At 44.6% G+C, this 26,691-nt stretch overlaps 2 protein-coding genes across 3 annotated transcripts in view; both read right to left on the bottom strand.

Moving 5' to 3' along the window:
* STRIP2 (striatin interacting protein 2) overlaps positions 1–26,691 on the bottom strand; it is a 58,179-nt gene that overhangs the window by 12,297 nt on the left and 19,191 nt on the right. For both annotated transcript variants that reach the window (XM_034964972.2, XM_003813489.3), the window contains 13 exons: positions 26,216–26,284; positions 25,899–26,005; positions 25,055–25,182; positions 23,781–23,984; positions 21,973–22,208; positions 21,646–21,711; positions 20,842–20,905; positions 20,050–20,121; positions 17,383–17,457; positions 16,273–16,370; positions 15,676–15,802; positions 12,969–13,069; positions 9,688–9,754 (listed from right to left, as the gene is read on the bottom strand). In XM_034964972.2, the coding sequence (XP_034820863.1) occupies positions 9,688–9,754; positions 12,969–13,069; positions 15,676–15,802; positions 16,273–16,370; positions 17,383–17,457; positions 20,050–20,121; positions 20,842–20,905; positions 21,646–21,711; positions 21,973–22,208; positions 23,781–23,984; positions 25,055–25,182; positions 25,899–26,005; positions 26,216–26,284 (1,414 nt within the window). The remainder of the gene's footprint in view (positions 1–9,687; positions 9,755–12,968; positions 13,070–15,675; positions 15,803–16,272; positions 16,371–17,382; positions 17,458–20,049; positions 20,122–20,841; positions 20,906–21,645; positions 21,712–21,972; positions 22,209–23,780; positions 23,985–25,054; positions 25,183–25,898; positions 26,006–26,215; positions 26,285–26,691) is intronic.
* Positions 986–2,681, bottom strand: LOC117981113 (small nuclear ribonucleoprotein G-like). The gene has a single exon (XM_063606386.1). It carries the CDS (start codon positions 2,617–2,619, stop codon positions 2,389–2,391), a length of 231 nt encoding a protein of 76 aa, XP_063462456.1. The 5' UTR covers positions 2,620–2,681; the 3' UTR covers positions 986–2,388.

Here is a 26,691-nt window from a genome sequence, read left to right as displayed (position 1 = left end):
GCTCTCTCAGGACGGCCACCAAACCCTAGCTTGTTCTGTCTCCCTTGCTTGCAGCAGGCACTACCTGAAGCACTGCTCCAGCCTGTGCCTTGTTCCAACCCAACAGATAACTTTTTTCCCAGCAGGCCTTCAGTTCCACAGGTACCTGTTCATATTTGCCAAACTTGAGAGTTTTTTTCTTCATGTTTATGTTCATTTAAGGCAGGTCACCTTTCTCTATTATTATTTTTTTTTTTTGCAAGACCCAGCATATTAAGATGGAAACCTCAATAAGGAGATATAATTTGTGAACAGCAGCACACAGTCACATTCTCTTGTTCCTGGTACTTCATACTAGCCAAAGCAAGACCTTTACTTCCTTTGTATCAACTAAAGTTAAAAAAGAAAACACACCCATGACCTACTCTCACGAATATTTGTTTGCAGTATGACTTAGGTCTAAAGATTCAGTTCAAGGACTACATCCTACCCTTTCAGAGTATCTCCAAGGCACTATGAGGGCTCTATTCTCAAAGATCCATCCATAACCCAGCTGAGTGAGCCAAGCCAAATAAAATCTAGGCTATGCCAATTATGTAGATAATTAATTCAGATGACTAAGGGAAGAATGGAGCATTTCTTCCTTTTGGATTGAGGAAATCATATTGGTTAGAATGTGAGCACCAGAAGGAATGTAGTTGCTCTAGTCCCAATTCTGTCATCCACAGAAACAAAAACTGGGGCCCAGAAAGGGGAAGGGGCTTGCACAAGGTCACATGATAAGCACCCAATCACAAGTACTCAGTCAATTTGAAGACTCTTTGTTTACTGTTCACCTTCTAGCTGCACTTCTGGAATCCTGCACGCAGAAGGCAATTCAGAGGAAATTTAGTTGGATCCCCAGCTTTCCGAGCTTCTTGAAGACTCAATGGTGGAAAAGCACATTCTTCGGTCCTACCATAATTCGCACTTCAAACCAGAAGAAAATAATCGTTTCCAGGAAAAACAAAAACAAAAAACAGTGAGGTTTCCTGCTTTAAATGGGAGCATTTGACTGAATCTAGTCAGCCTATGATCAGATTGAACCTTTAAAGAAGGGCTACTAAGGGTGAGATCTAATACTATATCTCAAACCTCCTCAACAGCTTACTGAAGTCCCTATGTGAAAAATGAGTTCTGCACTGATAAATCAAAATTATTAATATTAACTTGGTTATTTTATAATGAATCTAGAGGAATTTTATAGTCCAAGGCAAGTTGGATGCTTATCTAATGACCCAACCTTCCTTCTTTTATAGATGAAATTTCTATAGCCTACAGGAAATCTGCTCAAGATCCCTTATAGTTGTAAGTGGCAAAGTCAGGTTTGTTCGTCTTTTCCATACTACCAACTAGTCTATTTATCTGCTCTGTGCTTCAGGCTTTCCATGGCATGTTAGCCCTGCATTTATTTGAAACTATTACAAAAACTTATGCTGGCCAGGCATGGTGGCTCGCACCTGTAATCCCAGCACTTTGGGAGGTCAAGGCAGGAGGATTGCTTGAGCCCAGGGATTTGAAACAAGCCTGGGCAACGTAGTGACACGTTGTTTCTACAGAAAATTTAAAAATTGCCTGGGCAATATAGTAAGACCTTGTCTCTACAAAAAATATAAAAAATTAGCCGGGCGTGGTGACATGTGCCTCTAGTCCCAGCTGCTTGGGAGGCTGAGGTGGGAGGATCACTTGAGCCTGGAGGGTAGGTTGCAGTGAGCCAAGATGACACCACTGCACTCTAGCCTGGGTGACAGGGTGAGACTCTGTCTGAAAAAAAAAAAAATTGCTAGGTCTTAATACTTAACTGATTTCAAATTCATGGTAATAACTATTACTTGATAAATGATTCTTTTGATTCATTTCTGTATTATGGTTCACATAACTGAAAATGAAATCCTATTTTTATTTTAGATTTTCTTGTTTTGACTATTACAAAAGTTTATCTAACAATTTTTTTTTTTTTTTTTTGAGACAGAGTTTCCCTCCTGTTGCCCAGGTTGGAGTGCAATGGCGCGATCTCCACTCACTGCAACCTCTGCCTCCCAGGTTCAAGCGATTCTCCTGCCTCAGCCTCCCAAGTAGCTGGGATTACAGGTGCCCGCCACCACACCCAGCTAATTTTTGTATTTTTAGTAGAGATGGGGTTTCACCATGTTGGCCAGGCTGGTCTTGAACTCCTGACTTCAGGTGATCCACCTGCCTCGGCCTCCCAAAGTGCTAGGATTATAGGCGTGAGCCACTGTGCCCGGCCTAACAAAAAGTTTTTAATATAAAAAGTCCAATATAAAAATGTACATGACCTAATTTTTACATCATAGTAAAACAGGCTCTTTGGAGAGGGGACGTGGAATTTCTCTGCTGAACAGCCATTATTTATTCTCGTTCCAAGGTTTCTAACATGATGATACTATTTCTTCGTATCACCACCATTCCAATATTCTTCTGTTGCCCGCTGGTTGCCATCTCCACACATTTATCTATCACAAGATTCATTAAGGGATCAAATCCCCACAATATTCCTTGGACATGTCTGCCACCATTTAATTTCAATGATAACTTCTTGTCTATAAATTTTTTCAACTCGGGAGGGTGAGCTTTGCTCATGGTGTCTACATGGGCTCACAGATGCCTTGAGATGGAATGCATGGCTTCTCTCTTGCTCCTGTGGTAGGCTCAGCAGTCTTGCATCTGGCATCACCCACCTCATTAGCCAATCAATTGTCGGCATGTTTTTTCTATTTTAGATTTTCTTTACCAACACCATTATAGAATAATTCTCTTATCATATGGGTTTTTGATAAATTACTGCTAGATTAAGGACATAGATCTGGATAGTTTAAAAGAGAGTAATGGTTCTCAAGTGAAATAAGTGGATAAGGAGGAAGGAGAAAAAAAAATTTCAAGATTGTTTGGGAAACTTTAACAAACTACAAGTGCCCCAGTAAGGGGCACTAACATACCTGGGTATGTGAGTTTGAAAAATCATCCTGGAGATTCTAATCTCCCCAAGAACCCATTATAGAAATAGTGACCAACAGGAAAATTGATATAATGCTAAAAAAATTTTATCCATGGTCCTTCCTTTGTATAAATACCTCATGGAAAGTGGATATATACTTTATGGTATGTTTACAGTATATCTCTGAAATACATGTATGTTTACTCATAAATGCATAGTTTTAAATAACATTGTAGGAATGTACTCATAAGTACGGAAAGTAAAAAAGATATCAATAGCCCTCTCCCTCTCCCTCTCCCCACGGTCTCCCTCTCCCTCTCCCTTCCCCTCCCCCTCTCCCCACGGTCTCCCTCTCCCTCCCCTTCTCCCTCTCCCCACGGTCTCCCTCTCCCTCTCTTTCCATGGTCTCCCTCTGATGCCGAGCCGAAGCTGGACTGTACTGCTGCCATCTCTGCTCACTGCAACCTCCCTGCCTGATTCTCCTGCCTCAGCCTGCGGAGTGCCTGCGATTGCAGGCGTGCGCCGCCACGCCTGACTGGTTTTTGTATTTTTTTGGTGGAGACGGGGTTTCGCTGTGTTGGCCGGGCTGGTCTCCAGCTCCTAACCGCGAGTGATCTGCCAGCCTCGGCCTCCCGAGGTGCCGGGATTGCAGACGGAGTCTCGTTCACTCAGTGCTCAATGTTGCCCAGGCTGGAGTGCAGTGGCGTGATCTCGGCTAGCTACAACCTCCACCTCCCAGCCGCCTGCCTTGGCCTCCCAAAGTGCCGAGATTGCAGCCTCTGCCCGGCCGCCACCCCGTCTGGGAAGTGAAGAGCGTCTCTGCCCGGCCGCCCATCGTCTGGGATGTGAGGAGCCCCTCTGACCGGCTGCCCAGTCTGGGAAGTGAGGAGCGCCTCTTCCCGGCCGCCATCCTGTCTAGGAAGTGAGGAGCGTCTCTGCCCCGCCGCCCCGTCTGAGAAGTGAGGAGCCCCTCTGCCCGGCAGCCGCCCCGTCTGAGAAGTGAGGAGCCCCTCCGCCCGGCAGCCGCGGCATCTGGGAAGTGAGGAGCGTCTCCGCCCGGCAGCTGCCCTGCCAGGGAGGGAGGTGGGGGGCAGCCCCCGCCCGGCCAGCCGCCCCACCCGGGAGGGAGGTGGGGGGCAGCCCCCGCCCGGCCAGCCGCCCCACCCGGGAGGGAGGTGGGGGGCAGCCCCCGCCCGGCCAGCCGCCCCGTCCGGGAGGGAGGTGGGGGGCAGCCCCCGCCCGGCCAGCCGCCCCGTCCGGGAGAGAGGTGGGGGCCAGCCCCCGCCCGGCCAGCCGTCCCGTCTGGGAGGAGGGGGGCGCCTCTGCCCGGCCGCCCCTTCTGGGAAGTAGGGAGCCCCTCTGCCCGGCCGCCACCCCCTCTGGGAGGTGTACCCAACAGCTCATTGGGAGCGGGCCATGATGACGATGGCGGTTTTGTCCAACAGAGGCGGGGAAATGTGGGGAAAAGATGGGGAAATCAGATTGTTGCTGTGTCTGTGTAGAAGGAGGTGGGCACGGGAGACTCCATTTTGTTCTGTACTAGGAGAAATTCTTCTGCCTTGGGATGCTGTTAATCTATGACCTTGCCCCCAACCCGGTGCTCTCTGAAACATGTGCTGTGTCCATTCAGGGTTAAATGGATTAAGGGCAGTGCAAGATGTGCTTTGTTAAACAGATGCTTGAAGGCAGCATGCTCGTTAAGAGTCATCACCACTCCCTAATCTCAAGTACCCAGGGACACAAACACTGCGGTAGGCCGCAGGGTCCTCTGCCTAGGAAAACCAGAGACCTTTGTTCACTTGTTTATCTGCTGAACTTCCCTCCACTATTGTCCTATGACCCTGCCAAATCCCCCTATGCGAGAAACACCCAAGAATGATCAATAAAAAAAAATAAAAAGAAAAAAAAGAGTCATCACCACTCCCTAATCTCAAGTACCCAGGGATACAAACACTGCGGAAGGCCCCAGGGTCCTCTGCCTAGGAAAACCAGAGACCTTTGTTCACTTGTTTGTCTGCTGACCTTCCCTCCACTGTTGTCCTGTGACCCTGCCAAATCCCCCTCTGCGAGAAACACCCAAGAATGATCAATAAAAATAAAAAATAAAAAAAGATATCAATATAATACATATAAAATATTTAATATTTTCCATCCCCCAAAGCATTTCCTTGCACAGTCTACATTTCATACCACTGCTCTCAACAACCATTCAGATGCTAAGCATTGCAAAATACATACTGAGCCCACATCCACTGCCTTCTCCAGCAACCTCCTTTCAAAGACCACACTTAACTTCCACATAATCATACGTTCACCATCCTTCATTTAAGTTTGGAATTTTATTTCAATTTTTTCCTAGCTTAGTGGATTGAATATGAATACCGACATTTGGAGACACACAAATTTTTAAACTTCCTGTACCAGGTGGGAGGGGAAACTACTTAGTATATTGGTGAGGATGGCCTATCTAAGAGCTAATTAGTTTGACAAAATAGGAATACTTCAGAAATTGATATGCCATTAGCTCACCTTTATTTCATGTTCATCATGCTGTTTAGAGTTTCATATAAAGTTGAAATGAATTCAGCTCAAATTCAGAAAACTGAAAAAATATAAATCAAGACTACCTCAGCCCAGCGGTGGCTCAGGCCTATAATCCCAGCACTTTGGGAGGCTGAGGCAGGTGGATCATTTGTGGTCAGGAGTTCAAGACCAGCCTGGCCAACATGGTGAAACTCTGCTTCCACTAAAAAATACAAAAATTAGCTGGGCAGTAATGGCACACACCTGTAATCCCAGCTACTTGGGAGGTTGAGGCAGGAGAATCGCTTGAACCTGGGAGGTGGAGGCTGCAGTGAGCAGAGATTGCGCCACTGCACTCCAGTCTGGGCGACTGTCTCAAAAAAAGAGACTACTTCAGCCCAATAATTCCACTTCTAGGAATCTAAAGGAAATAATCAAAGATTCATGTGCAGCTGGGCATTGTGGCTCACACCTGTAATCCCAGCACTTTGAGAGGCCAAGGCAGGAGGATCACTAAGCCCAAGAATTTGAGACCAGTCTGGGCAAAAAGGGAGATTCTGTCTCTAGGGAGATTTTATCTCTAAAAAAAATTTTTTTAAATTTAAAAATTAGCCAAGCATAGTGGCATGTGCCTGTAGTCCTAGCTACTTGGGTGGCTGAGGTGGAAGGATCATTTGACCCTGGGAGGTCAAGACTGCAGTGAGCTGTGATCACACCACTGCACTCAAGCCTGAGCAACTTCGAGACCCTGTCTCAAAAAAAAAAAATTAAAGATTTGCATGCAAGGATGTTTGTTTTGGAGTTACACAAGGAAAACATAAATAAATGTCAACAGCAAAGAATCTTTTTTGAAACTAAATAGTGGAATATTATGTGTAACTATTAAAAATTATGTCCTGGGCTGCGTGCAGTGGCTCACGCCTGTAATTCCAACACTTTGGGAGGCTGAGGTGGGCGGATCACCAGGTCAGGAAATTGAGACCATCCTGGCTAACACAGTACAACACTGTCTCTACTAAAAATACAAAAAATTAGCCAGGCATGGTGGCATGTGCCTGTAATCCCAGCTACTCGGAAGGCTGAGGCAGAAGAATCGCTTGAACCCGGGAGGCAGAGGTTGCAGTGAGCCAAGATGGCGCCACTGCACTCCAGCCTGGCCGACAGAGCGAGACTCCATCTCAAAAAAAATAAGTAAATAAAAATAAAAAATAAATAAAAAATTTAAAAAAATTAAAATTATGTCCTCAGCTGGGCATGGTGGCTGACACCTGTAATCCCAGCAATTTGGGAGGCCAAGGAGGGCAGATTACTTGAGCCCAGGAGTTCAAGATCAGCTTGGGCAACACAAAGACCCTATCTCTACAAAAAATACAAAAATTAGCCTGGCATGGTGGCATGTCTGTGGTCCCACCTACACCCAGCTACTTGGGAAGGTGGGAGGATCACTTCAGCCCAGGAGCTTGAGGCTGCGATGGGCCGTGCTTCAGGCCGAGTGCACTGCACTCCAGCCTGGGTGACAAAGCAAGACCCTGTCTTCAAAAAAGAAAGAAAAAAATTGTCCTCTAGAATGTTTAATAAAATGATATTGTGAACATTTAAATTTTGCTGTCAAGTGAAACATCTATGTATAAAGTCTTAGTTTTGTTAATGTGGTTATATATGAGTGAATATATATATAATTGCAGCAAAATATTAACAGTGGCTATATGTAGGTGGCATAAGAGTATTTTTCTTCCTCATACTTTTCTGTTTCTCCAGTTTTCTGCAATACATACATTTATTTTAATATCAGGAAAAAAACTTCAAAAGTTACTTAAAGAAAATCCTATAGCCATTCGTGGTGGCTCATGCCTATAATCCCAGCACTTTGGGAGGCTGAGGCAGGCGGATCATGAGACCAGGAGTTCGAGACCAGCCTGGCCAACATGATGAAAGCCTGTCTCTACTAAAAATACAAAAATTAGCTGGGCATGGTGGCACGTGCCTGTAGTCCCCGCTACTCAGAAGGCTGAGGCAGGAAAATCACTTGGACTCATGAGGCAGAGGTTTCAGTGAGCTGAGATCACACCACTGCATTCCAGCCTGGGTGACGGCACAAGACTCTGTCTCAAAAAAAAAAAAAAAAAAAAAAGAAAAAGAAAAGAAAATTCTATATATTCAAATAGCCAGTACATTTTCTGTGCTTGCAATTTGTTAAGCCTGAAAAAAACAGATATATCTTACTCATATGAACATTAGTGTTTTTCTGAGCATAGAAGTCACCAGTTTAGATAAACCATACTGAGGACCTATGTGGAATAGACTCACTAGTTATTGCAGCCCATGACTGGGCTCATTCAAAATTCAAGCAAAACAAAAAGTCTGTGGTTACTAAATGAAACCACCAGGTGCCACTATTGCTTCACAGAAAGGAGTAAAATACTTAGCATGACTATTTTTCAGGAAGAATAAATACATGCTTTCACTCTGAATAATACTAAAGTCTTCTTAGAAAACATAATAAATTATTATGTTCACTTCGTTTCAGTAATTTTATGCACATATCCCAAAGGTCAATTGGGAGAGATGTGAAAGTGTGGTTCCTATCAATTCCTATATATGAACCAATGGGGTTGGAACTGAAAATAAAAAACACATTATAGGAAGAAATAAATTCAGGCCATAAAAGTTGACTTTATCTTCTGAAATGCCCTACTAATAGCAGAATTTTAATGCTACTGTGTACCAGTGTTTCTGTGGAAAGTGTATTCTTCATTCCAACTCTGAATGGCAGGGGATGCATGTCTCTCTACCCTGACTTCCACTTTCAACTGGTAGCTATTTAACTTCTCCATCTATAAAATAGTAATACTAACCTCATAGAGTTGTTTTAACGATTTAATAGCTACATCTCTGTAGTGTGGGTAAAAAAAAAATTTTTTTTAATAAAAAATTTGAAAAAAGACTGAATAGCATCATAAATAACATAGAGAGGGTTAGACAGTTTATTACTTCTCTGTAGGAATAAAAAGCTTCCAACTTCTTTGGCTGCTGAGGCCACATCTAAATAAGACCAGGGAATCTCTCTATCCCAGTGGTAAAAAAGGGTGCTAGGTTGGTGTCTCAGGACATGGGTCTTTTGACTCATGTCTGATTCAGGCTCTGTCACCTATGAGGAGTAAACCATGACAAGTCACTTCATTCACTGGGCCTTCAGGTTTCTCATCTTTGAAATAAGGGGGTTGGATCAAATGGCTCTTAAGTCCCCTCCAGCCAAGAATCCCATGGTTCTATAAAACCTGTACCACAGAGATTGTCATTCTATTTTTGCATAATATACTTTTCTGACTCAACATTTTGCAGGAATTACAATTGGAGGACAAAGGGTTGTAGTAACCATTGGTGCGTGCCATGATTCAATCATTTGACATTTATTGAGCTCTTCAATGTACCAGACAAAGTGCTAGACTCTAAGGATATAAAAATGATTATACTACCTCTTCCTTCAAGGATTCTACAGTCAAATTAAGAAACAGACACAAATGCATAATTACAATGCAACAGGCTGGAGGTATGGATTGTGGCTTATCTAAGGAGCTGTGGCAATACATGATGAGGTATATACCTCATCTTCAGTATGGCTGTTGTTCAGTCAGTTTCATGGAATTAAGAATAACTGTGAGTGACTTTTCTGATTTGCCTAGAGCTGTTTTCAAGATGAGAAACTTTCTGGGCTATCCTTTTGTGGCTATATAGACTTTTGCCTCCGAGAGACTTAGACAAAGTATTTTCTCAAGTACACATTGCTAGGTTTTATAACCTATATGAAAATAAGAAGTGAACTCCCTGTAGCACAGCAGAAAGAAGACAGATAATTATTTGTGCTAGACCAGAAGAGATTGTCCTGCATTTAGCATAGATATTCACGCTCAATTTCGGTCCCATTATGTTTCTAAATTCCTTTTCCTCCTTAGTGTTTTTCACTGGCTGTTTCCTCTTCTCTGAAAAATGCTACGCTAAACTTTTCCAGATCTTTCTCAACTGGGTCAGCAACTCTAAACCCCTGCTGCATCTCTGCTCTTGCCAATATACCTTCATTGATCTGAGACTCTCAAACCAGGGCATTAAGGGGTTGGAGAAGAAATGAAAGAGCAAATGCCAACCTGTGCTACCTAGCAATTTCAAAGGCTACCAAATCCCCATCTGCTTACCAGACTTTCAGTAGTAAGCTCCGGCAAATCCTGGATGGTACAGCAAGGATAATCCAGGACTGAGATGCTGTAAGATGCAGAGATAAGGACAGGCTTTAGGTAAATGGCAACAGCAGGAATTGGCTGTATCTGAAAAGGGCAGGAGTTATTTCTCTCCAGCAGCCCCTATCCATTTCCCAAATTGCTTAGTGACCTCAGCTGAAATGAGGGCTCTGGTGCCAGGCAACTCTAGCTCCAGTCTCCTTTCCTGTCATGAGAGGAACCAATGAGTTCTTTGAGGCTGGCCCCCATCTGGTAGATGCAAAAGAAAGCAGAAAGAGAGCTTCTTTTCTTAGCACTCCTTGCTTCTTTAAAGGAACACGTAAACTTGAGTGCATTTGTGTTTCTGCATTTAACTGTATGTGTGAATATAACTGCTCCCACAGACACTGCCCAAACCCATCCCACTGGATAACAATCTGAGGATGGGAGGATGAAATGATCCTCCTGTGTCTCTCACCAGATCTTTCTGAAAGCTGGGAGCTCTGGGGAATGATTACAGAAGCCACTCCTAAAGGAAGCTTGAGACAGGGGCAGCTTCCTATAGAAAGGCTAATCTAGTAACTCAAGAATGGTAATAGCTGACAGTGGGGGACTGCAAGCTACAGCTCTGTAGTGAGCCCAGGGAAGCAGGCATGAGTTAGGAGGGGAAATAAGGCATTGCATTATGACAAGGACATAGTTACAAAATAAATGACAGCTCTCTCTTTCCTCTTCTCCCTTCTTCACTGACACAATACAGAATCTGGACTAGCTAATCTCTAATGCCCCTTCTGGTTCTGATGTTCCATGAGGTTTTGAACACCAACCTATCTGAACCAGTGCAGCTGGAAATGGATAAAGGATGTTGGCAAAGCAGTGGCTTTGACGACGGCAAGTTCACACTGCTATAATGAACCTGTCTCTACATTTTAAAAGTCAAAACTTCTATACAAGTAAAAGGCAACAATTTATTTGGCCAGAAATGTTTACCTTTGTCCAAGAAACTCAGACAAAGATAACCTGGGGGACCAGGGTAGGAGGGGAGAAGGGTCAGCTTGGGAGAGGGCAGTGTCAAACTACCTGTAATGTTGTTCATCATCTTGATTCACTCTATTGGATTTTCCCAGGGTTGCCAGTTCTGTACTGCTCCATTAGGATGAACATTCTTGGCTGGCCCATCCACCTATCCACCCACCTCCCACTGACAAAGCCCTATGGCAAAGTAGGTGCCGGTGACCAGGAAATGGGGGTGGGAAATCAAAGATGGATTTGTTCCATTCTCTTAGTGAATTGAAATCTATCCTAAGGGGGCATAAAATTAATTTACAAGTATCTAGAACATCTAGATTGTTAAGAGCCATGAGAAAATTCTGCAATAATGAGCTGTGATCTCCAAGTTCTCAGAGATCATTCAAAAGTAAAACCTACAGGTGGTGCATAAGAGGATCATCTTGTTCAGGCCAACCTTAGCAAAAGGTGTAGTCTGTTGCTACCACTCTTCCAACTCCAAACTGAACCAAATGGACATCTATTGAATTGTCTGTACCTCCCATTCTAGGTCCATGGGTGCAGAAGGAACATGCAGTTTCTGTATACCACTCCCCTAGCCACAGTTGATCTAGGAGTGAACCTCTAACCCAGGGAATCTGGAATAGGGATTGGAGAGTCAATTCAGTCTCTGAGGTGGGGCATGTTTAGCTCATATAGACATATTTCACTATGCGGCCTGAGAAGCAAACAATGCAGACTGATAAATTTGTCAGTGAGAGAGGAAACTGGAGTGGAAATACAGAGGCCTGGTGTCTTACAGATAGACATGAAAGGCTTTCTGGGCTCCCCACACTACAGGCCAACCCTGAGGTCCAGAGCTGCATTGCTGTCCTAGGTTCCTCAGGATGACACATGTCATTTCATTCTGACAAAGTCACTATTCTGCATGAGTGTAGTCCAGCTAGTTTTGGTTACTTTTAACCAAGAGTGTTGACTGATACACAGAGGTGCCTGCATGCAGTTGTGGCCCTGACACAGCCTGACCTGTACTTTCATTTTCCCTGGTAACTCAAGTAGCACATCTGAAGTGCCAGTTTTAAAGGGGCCAGTGCACAGGTCTCCGTATTGTTAGGAAAAACCCATCCTCCAATGCTTACCCCAAAGGGAAAGTGTTTAAAGCAATCTTACATATACCAATATTAACTAATGCTTATAAAAGTTCTATGATATAGTCAGAAAAGCTATCCTTATTTTAAAGATGAAAATACTGTGGTTCAGAGAAACAGTTTCTTGCTTGAGATTACATAACTAGTAAGTGGCAGATCCAGGTCACGAATCCAGGTCTCATGACTTCAGGCTCCATAGGGTGTGTGTGTGTTTTAAGCTACATATAAGTAGGCTCCTTCTCCATGGTGGAATTTCAGGCAGTACTGACAAACTAGTGTGGCAATATCTCTAGTCACCCCAAGTATGAGATTAGCCCTCTTACTTCTACTTTAGGAATTTTGCCTCTGGTAAACTCTACTGATTAACATATTTCCAGTTCTTGTGAAAGCAGAATATTAAGGAACAAGGATCTACTCTGTAATCCCCAAGTCCCTGCTTGGCTGGAGGAATGGAAAGCAATTTGTATTCACAGGGAAGCCTGTGTTCTGATCCTGCCTCTGATGCTTACTTAAGGGGTCTCACCAGCATGTTAATTTTGTTAATATCTCTGAATTTGTTTCCTAATTGGAAAAATGAGAATAAAACTTATAACAACTCTTAGCATTGCTGAGGAGATTAAATAATGAATGTGAAATACCTTATTTTTTTAAACTACAAATTGATGTACCTCAGTAAATTCTATTATGTAACTTCAGTTACAAATTTTGTATAATGCATTACAGTTTATGAAACAGCATAACTGTTCCAATTGCTCCAACTTATGATTTATACTAAAATAAGGCCTGGCCAGACAAGCAGGTTGTTTCACAAAAAACAACCCCTGGATCCACCTGACACAGAGCTAAAAATTCATCATTGCCACTTCATTTCTTTAAGTCATGACATTTTTCAGTGTTTAAAACTATTAAAATACAAATACTTCCCTAAAGAAGGCAAACTATACACTCCATCAGCTAACTCTTCAAGGAAATTGAATTTAACAGTGACAGCTCTAAGACAGGAGGGACTAGGGACACCAGGAAAACTGAAAGGCTCCGAGATGATGTAATTTTCTCAACCACCCCAAAATAGCCCCTTGAAATAAACCTGTCCAGAGTTCATACCTGTTTTTGGCAGTGATGTATGACAAGATATTTTGATTGAAGAACTTCAGGATCAAGGGGATGCAGTTGGCAAATACCAAATGTTGCGATACATATTCAAACTGAATTAAAAATCAAAGCAGAAAGGGCTGCTTATTTGGAGGAGAATGGAAAGTATGTTTGAAAAAAAGAGAGGAAATACAAATCTAATATCCATTCCTGAGAATATCTACTATCCACTTGTGTTATCAGTCTTCCTGTCTGGGAAATGGGAAGAATCATCTTCAGCCAGCCCATCCTACATGGAGGGGGATAATCTGCAGTATATGTCACAAGCACAAAACAAAGAAGCCAGAAAATAAAATCCCACTCCAATACATAGAAAGAATTGCTGTGAGATTTGTTCCTAAGCCCAACAGGAAAGGAAGGCTCCCCGAGGGAGTCGTTTTCCATGCCAAACCTCTGGCTCATAATGTTTCAACTGTGATTGATATAGCAGGGACAGCTGCAGCTTACTCTTGGCAACTGCTGGCATCATTCAGTCAGGATGGTGACAGCACATAATAACCAAATGGAGCACTGGGCTCCAGCTCCAGTATGTCTGGTATACCATATTATCCTTAGTATTTAGAATATCAGTAAGTATACTGGCCGCTTGGAGTACGGGGGAAAGGGGGAAAGAATATTAGTAAATATTTTAATAAATGAATGAACAAGAGCCCTTCAGCCAACAGATACTGCATTGAGAAGTCTAAGGTGTCTTTGATAGGCTTAATACCAGAATGTGGAGACTCCATTCTGCTCTCCCAAATCCAGATGTGGTTTGTATATAGGACAACCTAGTGGGACAGGTGGCCATAAGAGCAGTGTCATGGGGGTTATGTTACCCATGATACACTAAGGAGTGTCAAACACAGTTTATCTCCAGATCCAGAACCTAGTATTCTAGTATAGAAATGGGGTTGAAAAAGCAGAGAACTATGGTGTTTTAAATCCTCAGCTCTCTGATCACCAACAAGTAGCCAAGCAGCAAGCTAAGCTGCCTAATGGCCCTGGGTATGTAGTTAGAGCAGTGGAGTCAGTTTATGCCAAGACTACTTCTCTCTTCTGTTCAATATTTTCTCCCTGGAAAGTTATTTATTTTATTTGTAAAATCCAGGGTATTTTCCAAAGCCCCAGACAAAAGAGCCAACACATATCCAGTATCATCTGATGGAAAACTTTTTTCAGTTTGAGATGTGCCTGTGGCCCTTCAGGATTCACTGACACACACTGGCATGGCCCATCAAGCCATCCACCTGTCTGGCTGTGAATCCACATACTTCCCACCAAGAAAAGCAGAAGTAAACACACATCTACAGTTCTCTGTTCTCTTTCCACTAGAAACACTATCTCCTACCTACCACTACTCCTCCCAGCCCTGCTGCTGCTCAGCAAACACTGGCAAAAGTGGGAGCACTCAGGGCAATGAAACATACCCAAAGATGTCTTCAAATGTATGAAAGTGGAAAAATACCCTGGTTGATAGGGCCATGGACATAGACCCTGCAGAAGCCTCTCTGTACTCTGAGGACCTGCTCTTCTACCAGCAAGCTTGATTCTGACTTCTTAGGAGGAAAATGGGGTAGAGCCTCTGGGCAAAAATGAGAAGCATTCCTTTTTTCCCTGTGGTCTCCTCACAGACAGGAGCATCCATTTGCTGTCCCCATCTTGTCCCTATATCTTGGCAATGCCCATGAAACCAAGTCCAAACTCCTTAGCATGGCAAACAATGTTTTACGGGAAAGCAGCTTCTTAATTTTTCTTAGCTTCGATTTCATCATGTATAAAAGAGGTATTAAATAAGACTACTCCATAGGGTGGAGAGAATTAAATGAGGGCCTAGACAAACTTAACAGGGTGCTGGGCACAGGATAGGTGCTCAGTAATTGTGTGTTAGCATATAGATTATGATTTGCTCCTTGCCGATTCCTCCAGCTTCCTGTGTCACCAGACCATGCCCATCTTTCCCCGCCCCAGGAAGAACTCCAGCAACATTTAATTACGGTTTTTAAAGGTACTTTGCTCTCTCTCTTCCCCCTCTGGACTTTTGCATATTAGCTTTTCTGCTTGAAATGCCTCCTGTCCTCCTTCCCTAACAATTCCCATATCCTGGCTAACATCTGTTTTTTTAGGACTCAGGTTAGGAGTCATTTCTTCTCCACCTCAAGCTGGATTAGGTGTTTCCATAGCAACCAGTGCTTATCAGTATCAGTGCACTTATCTCTATAATTGGCTACTTATATATCTGTATCCTTTATAAGATTTCAAGGCCCTGAAGAGCCAGAACTGTGCCCTATTCTCAGAATTATATCTCAAATGTTGGAAAAGTGCTTCACATATAGAAAACTATGGTCAACATACTCCCCCCCCCATTTTTGTGAAATGCTTACATTCTCTCTTGCATTATTTAAAAACTGGCTGGGCATATTCCTGAGAAGCTAGAGATTCCTACCCACAACTCTGGGATAACTTACAAGGGACACAGACATCTGCACCTTTCTAGGACAGTTCCCACTCCATAACCCTACCTCAAGCTCATGCAATGGGTGGCCAAATTCCCTGAGGGAGGACAAAGAAAAGACTGAAAGATGCTCATCAGGATTAAAAGGGACTTTGCATCCTTCCTTTGAGAGATAGGGCCTGACAAACACCCAAGACCTGTGGAGAAGTGCTCCTAGCTGCTCACCTGGTAGATATGGTTGAGTTTGAAGTGTTTGAGAAGTAGCAGAAGCAGGGTAGAGATACTCTTTACAATAATCTCCTTGTGCCTGTTCACATCGATGCCCAGCTTCATGCTCTGGAGAACAGTGATGCTACAATGGGGAGAGAAGGTATTAGCGCAGAGAGTGGCCTTAAAGGGAGCCCTGTAGGGATCCAGGTATTTGGGTCTGATACAATATACACAAGAGAGCCAGAACTTGGGAAACTTGAACTTCTGTGCCAGGGAAACCTCCAGAGTTCCCACTTATGAGCCTATCTGAAGAAATGCTCCACTGATCTCTTTGTTTCCGTCTCTCTTTTGGCAAGCTCATCCCTTGGCAATGTTCACCCAAATACCTGGGCAGCCAGTCGCTGGCACTGGTGTCACCCTCCAGATCCAGAGTTCTGAGCTAAAAAGAGCCAAGCAGAAAGCCCTGTAGGGGAAAGGGGGTACTGGTGGGCAGAGACGGGGAGATCTCTTTGGAGACAATCTCTATAAGTGTTAACAAGGTGAGTGGGGACTAGAGAGAGCCTGCAGATAAGACAGCTAGTATCCAGCAGCTGCCCCCGTTGAAGCACTCACGGCATCTCCTCAGGTAGGACATCTGCCAGGATATTGATAGAGTCTGTCTTAGCCTTGGAGGTGGGAGCTGCAGCCAGCAGAATCTTAAGCAGAGCGATCTGGGAAGTAGAAAATAAAGAAATTCACCACTGTCAAACCCACTCAGCAAGGAAGTGATTCTTCCACACCCTAACCGCCCTATAAAAAGTGTTTTAAAGCCATTCTGTAAGTTCTTCCCTCAATGACCATATCTCCCCAGCGTCCAGAAAAGCAAACAGGTGCCCAGTCCTGACAGGCCTGCCTGTGAGGCTAAGGAGAAAGCCAGAGGGAGTGCATTGGCTGTTATGCTTCAAGACTGTTCTTTCCAGGGCCTGGCATGGTGGCTGATGTCTGTAATCCCAGCACTTTTGGAGGCCGAGACAGGCAGATCACTTGAGGTTGGAAGTTCAAGATCAGCCTGGCCAACATGGTAAAACTCCATCTCTACTAAAAATACAAAAATTAGCTGGCGTGGTGGCATGTGCCTGTAATCCCAGCTATTCGGGAGGCTGAGGCAGGAGAATCACTTGAACCTGGGAGGTGAAGGTTGCAGTGGGCCGAGATCGTGCCACTGCACTCCAGCCTGGGCGACAGAGTGAGACTCCACTTCAAAAAAAAAAAAAAAAAAAAAAAGACTGTTCTTTTCAAAGGGGAAGATGGAAGGAACAGAGTGGGAGGGACAGTGTGTAGAAATAAGGTGGGCGGCATAAACCCAACTTCTCCCACTCTTTTCTTTCCTCTAACCCGAACCATTGGCATCTTCCCCACTCCCAGCCTGAGGCTATCTAGGACATGACAGACCACAGCAGATCTCAGAGGGACTACAGTACTTATCTCGGAGGAGGGTCCCCAGTGTATCCTGTAGAGACCCCAACTTATTCCCCACCCTTCCCAAAGAAGGACTAGGGAGATCAGCACCATCAGAGGAGCACTGAGGAAAGCTCAGAATTTGCATGTGTCACAGAATGCCTTGCCAAAGGGGCAAAGGCTCAGGAAACAAGCTCAAGTGTTGGACAGGTCCACTTGAAATGGTTTTTAGCTGTCTGTTCCTTGCAGCAGAGAAGGGTAGCTCTGGCCTAGCCATCTCCTTACCATATACTGCGGAAGGCTGTACAGCATTCCCTGGTAGAGGATTTCACATGGCGTCTCTGGTACCACCTCTTCCCCCTATGGCAAGAAATACATGGTTTGGCAATGCCACTTTCCAGGTGACCAAAGGCTTTTTTTTCTTGGTTGTGAGGGGTGACCTGAAAAGAGCACTAAGCTGGGAGTCAGATCTAGGTTTCTACCCTAGCTGTGTTAATGACTCACTGTGTGACCTTGGTTAAGTCACATTCCTTTTCTGAGTCCTAGTTTTCTCTTCAATAGGACCATCAGGTTGGCCTGGATGACCTTTCAGGACCTGGGATACTAGAACAGATGCTACAGAAGCACTTCCTATGGTGTGGATCTGAGGCTGAAAACTCTAGAACGTTCTGTAAGCCTGGAAGGAGAGGTAGGTGGCTCAATAGTGTGGGTTTAAAAGGAAGTTGGGTAACCTATGGACTGGAGAAACAGGAAGGAATATTAGCAAAGAAGCTTTTAAGTGGATGGAAATGATTTTCTTCCCCTCTCCATTAGCCCCTACATCACTTTCTTCTTTCTGACCAGCTCCCTCATATACAACTATCTCTGTCCCTGTTGATGACATTAACTAAGCCTTTTATCAGAGTGGGGAGGCTGGGGTCTCAGGGACCCAATAAGCTGCTCAGGCCACTGTCATCTTTGACCAATGCAGTTCCCTTCCTCCTACAAGGTCCCTCTATTACAGGGCAAGGGGCCACTGCCATGAGACCCTGAGGCAGGGAAGAATAACCAGCCTCCTTCTGTCCCACACAACTAATCTGCTGCTTAAATGGATGTAAGTCCTAAATGGACATTCAACAGAGCCTGGCAATCCTGGCATGTTTGCCTTCCTGCTCTCCAAAAGGCTGATTTCATACCATCTTCTCTCTCCTCAAACCAACTCCTTTGCCCACCATCCCTAAACAGTTGCTGACCCTGCCTCACGCTTCATGGAGAAAACAGAAGCAATCAGACAGGCACACACTCATCTTCTCAACACCAAATCTACCAAGAGTCTTCTTCCTTCCTTCTTGACATGAAGGATGAACCGCCTGTGCTTCTAACAAAGGCCAGTCTCCTACTTGTGCTCAGGATCCCACACCCATTTGCTTTGTTGAATGCCTCAGTCCTGCAATTATCCCCTCTCTTGGATCACTTATTTTAGGAAACAAAAAATGCTCTAGTATCTCTCAGCTATAAAACATCCTCCCCTTGACCTCACATTCTCCTTCAGCTACCATCCACTTTCTCTCCTCTTCACAAAACTTTTATATCATCTACCTCCTTTTCTGACATTCCCTTCAATACACTCCAATTAGGCTTTCAGTCCCACTACTTCACTTAGAGTTGCTCTTATCAAGGTCACTATCTTCATGTTGCCAAATCCAATGGGCACCTTAGTTCTTACCATAATGCCACTTATTAGTAGCATTTTACCCAGCAGATCACTCCTATTTTCTTGAAAGACTTTCTTAGCTTTTATGATGATATCATAATCTCCTGGATTTCCAGCCACTTCACTGTCTTTCATATTCTTCTGGCTCCTTTCCTGACACATCCCCCACTCAACATACTGGTGTGCCCCAGGGCTTTGTCCTGCCTTCCATTCTCTTCTTTGTCTCTACTCCCTCCCTGGGTTATCTCAGCCAGTTCTACGGCCTTTAACACTGCCTATAAGTGTTACAAACAACTCCCGAATTTATTTCTCAAAGTCAGCCCTCTCTGTAGAATTCTAGACTTTATTTCCAATTGCTTGCAGCTCCATATGGGTATCTAATGGGCATCTAAAACTTAGTATGACCAAAACAGAACTCTTGATATTCCCCCCACATCCTGGCAAATGGTACTTATTCTTGATTCCTTTCTTTGCCTCTCTATCCACATCCAAATGCACTGCAAGTCTTGTCAGCTACATCTCCAAATCCAGGTCGGCATCATCTCTCACCTTGACTATTTCAAGGGTTTTCTAACTAATCTCCCTAGAGTGCGCCTACGCTTTTCTGGTCCAATCTTTACACAGAAGCTAATGTTTTTAGAAACATAAATCAGATCATATCACTCCCCTGCTTCAAATCTCCAAAGGCTTCCTTCCCTTTGACTGCGAGTCAACTTCAAGCTCTCTACCTTTGCTTACAGGTCCTCGGCAAAGTGGCCTCAGGCCACCTCTCTGACTCCATCTCTAGGATCCCAGCCCTCGGCCCTGTGCTCTAGCCACAACAGCCTTCCTTCACTACCTCTGACACTCTAAGCCTGCTTTCCCCTTGCTAAGGCTGTTCTCTCTGTTTGGAATGCTCTTTCCTCTGATGCTCCTATGGCTGGCTCCCTGTCCCTCAGATCTTGGCTTAAATGTCACCTTCTCAGAGGTCTACCTACTCCAACTGCCCAATCTTAAGTAGTCTACTGATGCTTCTTTCATATCATCCTGTTTAAATTTTCTTCATTGTATTTACCATTCTCTGATAGTTTGGTTTACTTAACTTTTTATTTTTATCTTTCTTCCCCAACTTCAATATATCATGAAAGTAGGGACCTTGTCTTGCCTGGAACACAGTTACAGCCTAATATGCTGAATGAATGCATGCACACATGCTCTGTGACAACACTGCAGACAGGTTTTCTTCTACTCTTCTCCTGTGTAGGGCTTCCTTGGCTCACCAAAGACATAGGGCACTTCTCCAGCTCCTCTTCATTCTTGATCTGCACATCTGCGATGGAGATATACTTGTGCTGACAAAGATAAGAAGACATCAACAAGGGCTGAGGGCCTCATTCACATGTGTACCAGTCTCTTACTTAAATTCCCCAAAAGCAAAGAAATGTTCTGCTTATGGGTTTGTCACCCCACATAGACATGAACTCTTTCAAGGAAGGAGTCTTAATCATCTCTGCATCATCAGCACCAGTCAAAGTGCTTTGTGCACAGTGTTTTTTTAAAATTCTGTTTCTACATTTGCTGAAGAGCAGCAAATACCTAAGCATTTATCTTCAAACAAAGTGCAAGGGGAAGTCAGAAACAGGCCCCTGCCCCTGGACCACTGCCCTGAGAATTTTGATGCGTGTGCACGTATGCACGGAGTGATGATTCCATGCATACAATGGATATAGAGCAGGCTCCTACTCAATCCTGGGCCTTTGGAAGTTAGTAGACTTACGGAGAGAGAGAAGTGAAAGGAAAAGAAGCAAGGAATGGGAAGAGAGAGAGAAGAATGGGAAGAGGAAAAAGAAATGAGAGGAAGAAAGGAGAATTTAAAAATCTACCTGAATATAGGAAACTGAGTAAGTAAAGAGAGACCTAATTTTTCCTATTTGGCCAAAGGACTGCAGGAGGAATGCAGAAGGTCCAGAAAGAGTCTGGTATAAAAGCCCCACCCAGTATCCAGGAGCCTGGTAATCTGACCTGCTTTGATGGCTCCCTATCCCCGAAGACTGAGAGCCCACCCCAGTCACCTGCTTTAGGGTCTTCACACTCTCATGGATGGGCCTGGGTAATCCAACCAATGTATCTGTGTCCCTGTAAAAGGCCAGACATACCAGATCATAAGCTTCCAAAGTACGAAGAACTACTGATACCCCAATACCACCCTAGAGTCAACAGACCATGCTACTTTCAACAACATCTACCCCCAGTACCCTAGACCTTCCTCTGCAAGCTCGTAGGTCCCACATCAGTGCTTCAGGACACAAAAATAATAATGGTACACAGAAATGTTTCTGGAAATCAGGAGATTTTTATAGTCTTTTGGGTACTCACTTGGTGTAGGAGTGGTAGGTTCCTACTTAAAAGGGTATATAGCCCAATGACACCTTGACTATGAAACTCCACTAATAAGGACTCAATTTTCAAGAGGCCAGTGGGAAGGATTCATGAGGCTGGGGAATGGGGGAAGACTGGATCCGTTCTGACCATGTCTCTTGTTCACAGAATTTTAGCCCATTAGAGCAGGAAGGGCCCATAAAAACCATCTAACCCAACAACCTCAGGAAAAAATTAAGCCCGAAAGAGAAATGACTTGTTGCTCAAAGTCCTACAGTTGGCTAAAAACACAAAAGTTCTTTGAGGAAAAGTGGAAGAAACTCAAGGAAAAAAAAAATCCATAGAAAGAACCCAAAGTAGTCACTGGGAGTTGTCCATGGCCTAGGGGCTCTAGGTTACATTATGACCACCAGGCATCATCCCTCATTCCAAGCTGCCTGCTCCTCTGGCCCCCTAGGAACCACTCTGTAGCCAGTTCCAGCCATTCAGTCACTTACTGCCCCAGGGTGAATCCGATGAACTTGTTCCTGCTCATCTCCAAGAAGTGCTCAATGTCCTTCTGTCTGAGAGGATGGTGGAAAGACCAATCCCAGAGAAGGGAAGAAATGCAAACTTTGAGAGAGAAAAACTTTCCGGGCTCCTATCCCTCCAATCAGAGGACTGGAGCAGTGGAAAAAGGCAGCAATCAACAGAAGGAATTTCAAACCCAGGAGTTCTGACTGCCAGACCAACTTAACGAGCCTTGAATACATAGACTACCCCATCTTGGGCCTTTGGAGACTGAAACCCCGAAGCATAGGGGTCCCTGATGCTATCAAACCTACCTGACCTTTGGGGCCCAGGGCAGGCCCTTGGGAAAAGCCACCCGCTCAGCAGAGAGGGGTGCCTGTGAGGGTGGAGGTGGCACCAGAGGGTCCTGCTCTAGCAGGTCTAGCTCTCCATCCAAGGTTCGTTCTCCATCACCAGCAGACTCCTCTTCCTCCTCTGTGGCGGGCTCCTCAGTCTTGAAGAGATCCCTTTCATTGTAGATGTCCAGGCTGTCCTGCTTAGTGAGGAGTTGCTGGAGGGGAAAGAAGGGAGGGTAGGCATGCAGAGATCTCACTCTGGGCATCCTTGTCTGAGGCCACCCCATATCCACAGGCCTCCACATTTCAGGGAACATGGAATCTGAACACAGCCATTGCGAAAACATCCAATTCCCCACCTTAACCTACTGTCCCCACCCGGCCCAATAACAGGACAAGAAGTTCTCAGGTAACCCTGCCATTAGCCAGGGAACATAGCATAGATAATCCCAAAGTCACAATTACTTAGCTTTCAGAAAGCAGTGATGCCTTTTTTTGCCAGCACTTTCCTTCCTAATTATGCTCTGCTTAGGTGAACATTCAATTAGTTTGCCTTCTGTGAGCATACACCAGCTGGCTGACTGAGGAAGAGGAGGACAGAAGCTTGCTGCTAGGCAGAGGGAAGCAAGTTTGGAATTTTAAATCTTGTGACAAAGAAAAAAAGATTGGACAGAAATAGGCCAAAAAGTTAACAGTGACTGTCTCTGGTTGTTAAGATTGTGGGTGATTTTTCTTTTCTCCCTTCATCACATTTTTATATTTGTTCCAAATTTTCTACAATGAGTAAGCATTACTTTATAAAACAAAAATAAAGTTAAAAAATTTTATTGCAGATAATGGAGACTGGATTACTGAGCACTACTATCTAGCCCTGTTGATGAACTGAAGTGGGTCAGGCAGGGGAGTTTGTAAGAACATAGTCAGATCTCAGTATAACTTTTCATTCTGACCTTTTCAGGACAGCAGACTATAGTCATGTGCTGCACAACGATGCTTCAGTCAACAATGGACTGCATATGTAATTGTGGACCCATAAGATTATAATACTGTATTTTTACTGGCCTTTTCTAGGTTGAGATACACAAACACCATTGGGTTACAATTGCATATGGTATTCGGTATAGTAACCTGCTGTACAGGTTTGTAGTCTAGGAACAATAGGCTATATGCCTAGGTGTGCAGTAGGCTATACCATCTGGGTTTGTGTAAGTACACTCTATGATGTTTGCTCAGTGACAAAATTGCATAATGACACATATTTTAGATTGTATCCCTGTCGTTAAGTGTCTCATGGTTATATACATAGACCCCTACCCAGTCATCTCTTAAATGTAAGCCTTTGGTTCCAGGGCCAGTTAAGAGTGTGGCTGGCTGACAGTAAAACTTCCTGGTGCTTCAAAATAGTAAAATGCCTTACCCCAGAAAAATGTATTTGCTTGGAGACCTGTTCCGGTATCCTGGGTCCCTATCCCCAGGATTATACCCTTAATTGTTGTTCAGAATGTAAGGAACTCCAGGCACTGAGGTCCAGGCCAATGATTCTGTAGCAAGACATGGCTATGTATGACATGATATCACAGTGTCACATCACAACAGCCCAGGGGGCTGTCAGGGCTGGGGGACAGAGACCAAACTAGAGACCCTAAGATTTCAGGTTGGTCATAGGGCCAACCTGGGCAGGATGAGCCGGGTCATTTACTGCTTTTTCCTACCACACCCAGAGTAGCTTAGAATCTTGATTTTTGGCCAGTCGGCGTCCCAATACCATTGTCTGCTTCAGTCCATACCCTTCGAGAGCCACGGCGGCCTCGCAGCTTGGAGGGTGGGGGTGCCAGCTGAGACTCTCCCAGGTCAAGAGTGTAAGAGGGCGGGGAGGCAGCACGCATGCTCTTCACCACCTGGATACTGTCTTCAGCCAGTGGAGGCAGGCCCAATTCTGCCCGCTTCTGTACTTTAAGAGTCTGCAGATGCTCAAATCCACCGAGGGTAAACTAAGGAAGAAACAGGAAAGGGGCAGAGAGAGAGGAAGGAAGGGAAGTAAGAGAGAGCCAAGGTCAGGGAAACATGGATGAAAAGAAAGGGCCACAACCTCCAGTCCCTTCAGACCTTTTCCTTAATAAGGAGGTAGTAAAACAGAAAGAGGTAAATATGATTACCATCCCCACGGCAACTGAGGAGCTCAGGGGTCAGGATAAGGCATTATTTACTGCCCCAGTATGGGAAATATCACAGAATTTAGGAAAGGAATTCCTGCGGGCCTCCTCAAAAAAAAAAAAAAAAAAAAAAAAAAGGGAAACTATCGACCTTTTTAAGGAACACATCCAGGTGCTATAAACCCCCAGAGTCACTCAATCTCCTCTGCAGTCAAGAGGCAGTTCCCCCTATTAGGCCTGCCTTGTGAGATGGGAGCCAAAAATGAAGGATCAGGTTGAATAACTAGTAACAGAAATGTAACCACATATTTATAAGAACTTCATTATTTTTTAAAAAGCAAATCCTGGCCAGGCACAGTGGCTCATGCCTGTAATCCCAACATTTTGGGAAGCCAAGGTGAAAGGACTGCTTGAGACCAGGAGTTCAAGACCAGCCCAGGCAACACAGGGAGGCCTGTCTGTAAAAAAAAATTATTTTTATTAAAAAAAAAATACAAATCCTCTGTTTATCTGGAGGGAGGGCAGGCACTCACCCCAACCTTTTACAGCTAGAGAAACTGAGGCACAGAGAGTTGCCCAAAGTTTCTCAGTATCAGCAAAGCCCAGATCTACCAACTTTCAACCAGTGTTCTCTCCATCAAACATTGGCTTAAATAAGAGAAGGTACCACTGACATCCCCAATTTATGGAGTGGCATCTCCCATCCATCCAATAGAAACATGAAACCCATTCTAACATAGAACATCTGATGTCTCTAGGACAGCCTTGTTGCCCCTCCATATTAGCAGTTGGCTAAGGGCTGCCTGTTCTGCTCCCTGGCTCCAGCCTCCTGGAATAAGACTAGAAGAAACTGAGGTGGCATAGGGCATTGCTGATCTGATAATGTGGGAGTGGGGAGAATTACTCACCATGACCACCTTCCAGAGCAGGAGCAGGACCTTCTTTATGGGGAAGTGAGGAGCCAGGCCACTGCAGAACTTGGTAACCATGGAGAAGAGTAAAAGGGCAAAAGGCTCCTCATTATGCATGGAGAAGCCTAGGGGTGAGGAGAGAGGGGAGTGAGAAAGTGAGGATGAGGCAGCTAAAACCTTGTTCATGTAACCCTGATTCTGGACACACACAGGAAGGCACTCACCTCCCCTGAAGAATTCCAGAGTACTTGGTCCTGAGAAGGAGGCTTAGCCCCCAGAAGGAAGCCCCTCAAGGGCAGGAAGGGATGCCATGGAATTAAAATGGCATAGGCCCCAGAGCTTAGGGTGATGCTTTGGGGTTGGATGCCAAACTAGAAGTAACAATAATGAAGACATTGCTTTCTGGCTAAAGGATTCAATGTCATTCACTTTTCCACATCAATAAATATATTTTTTAAATCCCATAGTCCTTCATATCCTATCCCTGTCAGATGACAACACCAACTTACATTTGAACAGAACTCAGTTTTCAAGGTGATTCAACTCATTTTTTCATGTGGGATTCGTGATAGAGTGGGAGAGGAATGGCTATCCCCACTTATAACCAAGGAAACCAAGGCATAGAGAAGTTACATGGCTGGTCTTAGCTCATAGATACAGGGCAGCAATCAAGCCCAGCCCTTGTGCCTGCCATGCAGTATCTCTGTCCTAAAAGAAAAGACATTAATTTTAAAAAAGAAAACAAAAGAAAAAACGACTGTCTGCCTCTCCTAGGCAGATGCTCTGCTTCCCCTCTCCCATTAGCACCCCATCCACACCTTCCTCAAGTGCCATTTCTTACTTAATTCAGTGCGGAAGGTCTCCCGGGCTGTTCTCCACCCACAGGGGTCTGTCTCTCGCTCCAGGCGAATATTTTCCACCATTAGGTACATAACACTCAGCAGCACCCTGGGGTTACAGAAGAGTCACAAGAGGTTCCCAAGGCAATTCCCAGCCCATAGTCATAGACCTCAGGGATGGTCTCTGTGGGAAGCCCAACCCAGTGAGATTAGCTACAGGGCAACTTCCTAATGGTCTGAGTCATCTGGGATTTGGGGAAAAGGTAACCCAGGTGCTAATCATCTGCCCTGTTCCAAGCCCATAGTTAGCCCCACTCACCTGAGCTCTGTGCTATCAGCTATGGAGACAGCTGGTTTCCGAAGGGCACTGCTACAGGCCTGGCTGTTGCTGCCAGGGGAGGAGAAAAAGAACAGGAATGCATAAGACTTCTTTTCTCTCTGTGCTCTTACTTATCACTCACACAAATATGAGTGCTTGCCATTCCCTGGCTAGGCAGCCACTAATGAAACTCGTCTAGAGTAAAGGAGCTGACAGAATTCCCCTGCCACCTCAGCAAACTCTCATCTATGTTGAAGACAAGGCAAGGGCAGGATCTGTGGTATCCACTCCTCTTGCGTTCCCCACTATGCTTAGAACTGTGCTGGACATAAAACAGATGCTAAGAAACACCTGATGAATAATAAGCAGATTGCACCCTATCTCAAACTCCTGGGTGATGGGCATGAGACAAAACAAGGGGTCACTGTAGTGGTAGCAGCAAATAAGGCCACCTCTAGAACTATAGCCCATGAGGG

The sequence above is a fragment of the Pan paniscus genome, chromosome 6, assembly GCF_029289425.2.
Source record: "Pan paniscus chromosome 6, NHGRI_mPanPan1-v2.0_pri, whole genome shotgun sequence".
Taxonomy (NCBI): domain Eukaryota; kingdom Metazoa; phylum Chordata; class Mammalia; order Primates; family Hominidae; genus Pan; species Pan paniscus.
The sequence above is the reverse complement of the archived record's forward strand: the minus strand, read 5'-3'. Positions and strand labels throughout refer to the sequence as shown.